This window comes from Micropterus dolomieu, linkage group LG17 (assembly GCF_021292245.1).
Source record: "Micropterus dolomieu isolate WLL.071019.BEF.003 ecotype Adirondacks linkage group LG17, ASM2129224v1, whole genome shotgun sequence".
Lineage (NCBI taxonomy): Eukaryota > Metazoa > Chordata > Actinopteri > Centrarchiformes > Centrarchidae > Micropterus > Micropterus dolomieu.
In genome coordinates this window covers 18917886-18924044 of record NC_060166.1, presented here as the reverse complement: position 1 = coordinate 18924044, position 6159 = coordinate 18917886, and the positions used below count along the sequence as shown (strand labels likewise).

Below are 6159 nucleotides of genomic sequence, written 5' to 3'. Positions count from 1 at the left end.
GGAAATGCATCTAAGCAGTTGAGAAACAGTATCTTGAATACATTACAGTTGAATACATCGAAAAAATACATTTCTACACTTTTACTGTGGGGGAAAGAAATATGTAAAGAATACCTAAGAACAAAGTATTTAATAAAAGTTTTAAAAAGTGGAAAGTCAAAATCTTGACTTAGTAAGTCTAAACTTTTAGATACTAACTCTATTTCTAATTTATTATGTCAGAATGAAGACTTAAGTTGAAAAAACTCTTACAGTTTTTCTCAATTGCTTAAGCACTATAAAACCAGGCTTCTGAACTAAACTTTCAAAACCATAACTCCATTTTTCAAAAAGCACACCCATTTTCCTAAACTCTACACACAAATCCCTTCATTTCTCATTGCCTACACCATGTGGTCATTGAGAAAGCACTAAAATTCATTATTGTTCACTCAATCAGCACAGCTTGAGCTCAATTAGCACACAGCTACCCAGGGGGAAACATAAAACAGTCAAAACTGATAACACACCAATGTGAATCTTCAATAGATGGATGACAGGGCCAGAGTCAGTTCATCCAGTTTTGGAACAATTCAATGGATGGACAATGGATCCAAAGAAATCTGAAGGAAGAGGTTGAGGACACCAGAGAGGAGGAGGAGGAGGAAACGCAGTATGGAGAGGTGGAAGAGGTGAAGGAAGAGGAACATTAGGAGTCAGAGGAGAAGAAGGGATAGGAGGAAGATGAGGATGCAGAGCAAGAGTAGGGCAGAGGAGGAGGAAGGAGTAGTAATGAGGAAGAGGAGGTAGAGAGAGGAGGAGGAGGTGGAGAAGGAAGTGGAGAACAAGAATCTCTGGTCTGTCCCAGACAAAAGACAGGATGCTGGGGCAAAATAATTTGTTGTTTGGTGTGTTGTACTGTAGAGTACTAAGAAATAAAAATGTGCAAATGTTTATGTCGTGGAAATTATTTTCCTGGTGAGGGGTTGAGCAAAGAACACTGGACAGTTACAACCAACCATTGTCTTTGAAGAATTTATTAACAAAAGAGAATAAACAGAGAAGTACTACAACACATATACTGTACAGCTGGTCCAGAGACCTGCTGCCTAGGGCAGCTTCGGGCATCTGGCCCTGAGCAAAGGGATGCATCATCATTTACACAGTCTAGCTTTCTATGTTTTGGGGAACAGAGATCCTCTCTTGGCCTTGAATGAACATTCCAGGAGAGGAACAACAAGAGAGGAAAACACCAAAACAATCTCACAGCTCTGACCTAAACCCTAGTAAATGTGGACGAACTAACATAAGGGGTATAGGAGAGGAAAGGTTAAGGATAAAAAACACAATACATATATCTATAAGCCATAACGAGAATAGTAATAATAATAATATTAAAAGACCATACATAAAAGATTAAATGTAAGAGGACACAATTTTCTGCCATAACAGTTTACATTTGTTATGTTCATAATGTGAAAAGGTTTCTCAGGGGGAGAATCACAACATTAACATTAATTATAACCTGTTTTTGTAGTATTGTTTTGAATTTATCTCACAAGTGTGTAAGACTGTGTTGTAGTGTGTGTGTTTTTGAGGGCTTGTGTGTTATGTCTGAAGGCAAAGTTTGGTTTTTCAGCAAGATTGAATGGTTTTGAGTGGACAGCTTCTTTTTGACCTGAAAATAGGACGTTTGGGGAATTGGATGAGAAGTTATGGATTTGTGTTTAGAGCTTCGAGAAAAAGAGGCATAATTTCAAGGAATGTGTTCAAGCAATCGAGAAAAACTGTAATTATGAGAGTTACTTCATGTACTCTCATTAATATAATATATATATATATATATATATATATATATATATATATATATATGTATGTATGTATGTGTGTGTTTGTGTGTAATTTATAAGCACATTAAACTTTTGCATTGACATATTTATGACAATTTTCTTACTCTGTTTAAATTGTTTGTATAATGTTTATCAGTGGAACAATGTTTAATGCTGCCTTCTTGGTGAGGTGTCTCTTAAAAAAAGACTTGAATTTCAAGATCACTTTTACTGGTAAAATAAAGGAAAAGAAAAACAGGTATTTGATCTATGAAGTACATCCCCAAGGCCTGTGTTTAAAATATTACTATAAATGAAAATACCCATGTATCAGCTTTCCTTTCAACCAAACACCTTCAACAAAGGAAGCATTTTTTCATGTATGCAGCTGACATAACCAAATTCAATACATTCTCCATAACTGAAAAGCATCTTCCCGTAGAACAGATGTTTGCATCATATTTGACAGGAAACTTTCACACTGTTAGGCTCCTGAACCTGCATTTGCATGTGCTTTATGGAAAAGGGGAAGTTGCTGTTCAGTTCTTAGCTAAACACAGAGGCCTCTTTCATTTCATTTTAATATGGGTTTATCTTTCCCGTTGTTATGTGTCCAAAGAGCATCAGACAGAAACAACACAAAGACAAACCAAAAGACATGCTCAAACTAACTATTTTGCTGATTTTTCAGCTGATGCAACAGACAAAAGAAAGAAATACTAACCACTTTAAGCATCAAATACAATACTAGATTTTTATTTGGGAATATGTGAGAAAGCAAAACTTGTTCTATACACTAAAGATTACATTTTGTGCAGACTGTTGTTAACACTCACCTCTGGTGAACACACACATAAAGAAAGCTGGTTAATTGATTTGGCATGTGCTTTTACCTTAAAACATACACAGGTATCCGACATCTTACAGTCTACACACAGTACACATCCACAGCGTCTCATTAAAAGTCTTAATCCCTTTTTAACTAATAAGCAAACCGCTGTGGGTGTGTTTCTTGGGTCATATGGCGGAAGAGGTAAACGGCTCTATAAAGTGATGTGCTATAAAGACTCCTGTTCATATTTCCCTACCCACCCTCCTGACACTTTTTGTGGAGAAATACATCCTCATTTACTGGGTAAGTTTTTGATATTCATTAACATAAACATGTTGGTGTTCAATCCTTAGAGCTACTTAATACAATGGTTACAAATTCAGTCAAAAATGTGTTTTTGACTTGTTTTTTTAATTTTGATGTGGAAAAGTTCATGTGCATGAAAAACATTTTTTTACATGCAGGATAGTTACATAGGTGTATTACATGTGTATCTGTTATACTAAAAATCTACAAAAAAACATGATACTTGAATAATTTCACTTCAATGTACTGTATATTATATTCTCAACAAATGCATATGTGGTAGTTTTTTTATGTAAGGTGTTGGTAGGAGGAAACCACAATACACTGAAATAAGCAGTACAGAGAAGATCTCATCACAGTCACAATGTTTACCAACTGAAAAGGGGTCTATTTGACTGCCAAAGCACTATTACACTGACAGAGCTGAGTTGTACAGTGTGGATATATTTCTCAGTTCTTTAAATCTGGGCAAAATACTACTTAATGATTTCTGAGTGATGATATTACCATGAATATTTTGGTTTAGTAATCTGCATCTAAGGTGTACAGTTCACTTTTATCCTCTATTTGTACTTCTTTTTGTTTTAGATGCCATGGCACAGTTTATCCATCTCGTACTGCTGCTGGGTATGTGCTGGCCCTTGTTATTTTTTTAATCTTAGCAAGATAAATATTTCTCTTCATGTGTAATCACTGTTCATATCACTGCAGTGTTGTTTTAAATATATAAACAGAGAGATAATTTATATTTTGGTCATTATTTTCAGATAGATTTATATCTTGTTCTTCACACTAGTTTATGGTTTAGCTTTCTTTCTGATAAATTCAGGTTTTTACAAAACAATATTTTCAAATTTAAACAAAATAAAAATGTCAAAGACTGATCCTCTGTTACGTTTTTTCCAATGTTGTAGCAACAATCCAGCTGCCTACAGTTTCAGTAAAAAAGCCATGTATACAGCTACAAGAGGGAATCAGTGTCCCTTTCAAATGCCTATCACAACGGACCATAAAATGTTGTTGCAGAAATGACTGCGAGCCTTTGGCCAGCGGGACCAACCTCTGCATTAGTAACTTATATAAAGCCAAGCCTGTTTTCTTTCTATGTCTGAAGGTATCAAAAGGTAAGCACTTTAATCATTTCAAATGCTGTGTTATCCCCAAAAACGAATCACAACATTTATTATCTGGAGAAGTAGATGAGTGCCTCAGTTTTTAACTTCACATGCTTTCAATTTCCAAGTACCTGCTTTTGCTTTAGATGAAGTTTATGGGAGAGGAGCTGAATTAGATTTATTGTACTTGCTGAGGGAATTATTATTTCATGTTTAAAATATATTCGTCTCTAGTGTGCAGACAGCCAACATGTAAGCATCACTTACTGACATTACAGTTATTGATATAGCAAGTACACAGAGAGGAAATTAATAAATGAGGAAGTTTTTGAAATCTGTCTGCACTCTTACTCTAACTATTTTTTTGAATTCTTTCATGTTTTCATTTATCAGATTGTACAAACTGTTGTCCTACTGCAGCTGACTGTATGAGAAACTGTGGGACTGGAGATCCCACCTGCCAATACTTCACAATTCATACAGAGTAAATATCTGTTGTGTCCACAAGTGGCCATAGAAAACATAATGGGCCAGCATGTTTGTGTCAGCTTATTTATGGTTACACTTAGTAGCACTACTTTATCTGATTAAAAAGATTTTGTTCCCCCCACAGCAATGGAAAATGTTCCCTGAGGTCATCAGGAGATCAAATGGAGATAAACTGTCATAAAGACAATGTCTCATGGTACCTTGTTAGGAAGAACTGCAGTGACATAAATGGCAAGTGATTTCAATTCATGTTTAAAATACATTTTCTTTATTTTGCTGTTTTTTTTTATTTACCCTATAATGTTGCCACAAATAAATATAATTTGAAATATGCGAGAAATCGGGAGAAGATATAAGGAAATCCAACTCTTAAAAGGCCTTGTCCATGATTTTATAACAAAGGAAAAAATAAAGTGAAAAAAAATAATAATGCTAGATGCTGGTATGCATTACTTTCAGTGTCAACTTTTTTTCTACAAGATGCAGGTCTCCAGTTCAACCCAAAACCTAAAAGCTGGATCGATGCTCTGGAGGACTGCCTCAACCAGAACTCCATCCTGGTTCAAATCACCAACCAGACAGTGCAGGACGCAGTGAACTTGCTCCTGCTAAATAACACAGCCAGTATGCAGAATGGGTCGTGGATCGGCCTGGAGCGGTCCATCTTTGGCCAAAACCCCCCCTGGAAGTGGACTTCAGGTTTAAAAGCTAATAAGACTGGAACACCACCATGGAACAGCAGTGCACCTGTGGACGCCTTCAACAACCACTGTGGAAAGATCATCTCGGTGAATGGGTCAAATTTCACATGGCTGGATGCAAACTGTCATGAAAAGCTGCCTTACATCTGCCAAGGTAAGCTGCTGTTTTGTTTAAGGCCCAGTCTGGCATGAGATTGTTACCAAATTTCATCTTTTTCTCCCCCATTTCCAGTTTCGAATGGAACGTCTTGACATAATTATGTCTTTCCTGGACACCAGTACATCACCTGAAAACTGTCCAGATGACTGACAGCAGAAATGTTGTTGTTTTCACTGTCTGTTCTGTCTTTTTTTATCTCTTTCATAAAAATGGAAAAGTCATTCCACTATTGCTTTGATATAATTTTCAGTGAATTTTGGTGTTTTGGGCTGCTGGTTTTAGCATTCACATTTTATTGCACTTTCTGATAACTGACAGATTTTCTTTCTTTCCCTGTAAAACCAATTTGCAAGTACTGTAATACAGGCACTTGTTCATTATCATTCATCCAATAAACAGTTTCCCCTATTCCTCTTCTCATGTTGGTTTATACATGTTTAATAATAATGGGACCACTCTAAAAACCCAACAAGTACCAAGGAAATTACTGAAACTAATTATTAACACTGTTGTCTGTAGCAGTGCAGGACTAAAATGTACAATAAACAAGAAGAAGAAACACAAACTACCCGATTCTTTTTTTATACTTCTAAATTAATAAAAGTACTTTCTCAGGGACACACACACACACACACACACACACATACACTAAGGGTGCTCCGATCGATCGGTCACCGATCATAATCGGCCGATAATGGCTTTAACAAGTTTGATCGGTGGTCGCTAAAAGGCCGATAAGAAAAGCCGA

The 6159-nt window shown here is 36.2% G+C and overlaps 2 protein-coding genes across 2 annotated transcripts in view; one reads left to right on the top strand and one right to left on the bottom strand.

Annotated features, from left to right (window-relative positions):
• Positions 1-3234: 3234 nt before the first annotated feature.
• Positions 3235-6159, bottom strand: part of LOC123986091 — a 5412-nt gene continuing 2487 nt past the window's right edge. The window contains exons 9-10 of the mRNA XM_046074171.1: positions 5150-5152; positions 3235-3295 (exon numbers count right to left, since the gene is read on the bottom strand). Of these exons, the coding sequence (XP_045930127.1) occupies positions 3235-3295; positions 5150-5152 (64 nt within the window). The remainder of the gene's footprint in view (positions 3296-5149; positions 5153-6159) is intronic.
• LOC123986548 (regenerating islet-derived protein 3-gamma-like) lies at positions 4924-5875 on the top strand. The gene is made up of 2 exons (XM_046074863.1): positions 4924-5405; positions 5484-5875. Exons 1-2 carry the CDS (start codon positions 5177-5179, stop codon positions 5501-5503), a joined length of 249 nt encoding a protein of 82 aa, XP_045930819.1. The 5' UTR covers positions 4924-5176; the 3' UTR covers positions 5504-5875.

What these genes read in the sequence shown, in the direction of transcription:
- LOC123986548 (XM_046074863.1), top strand. Translation starts at nt 5,177, where the DNA reads ATGCAGAATGGGTCGTGGATCGGCCTGGAGCGGTCCATCTTTGGCCAA. An exon ending in GCTGCCTTACATCTGCCAAG is followed by an intron (nt 5,406 to 5,483) that starts GTAAGCTGCTGT and finishes CCCCATTTCCAG; the next exon opens with TTTCGAATGGAACGTCTTGA.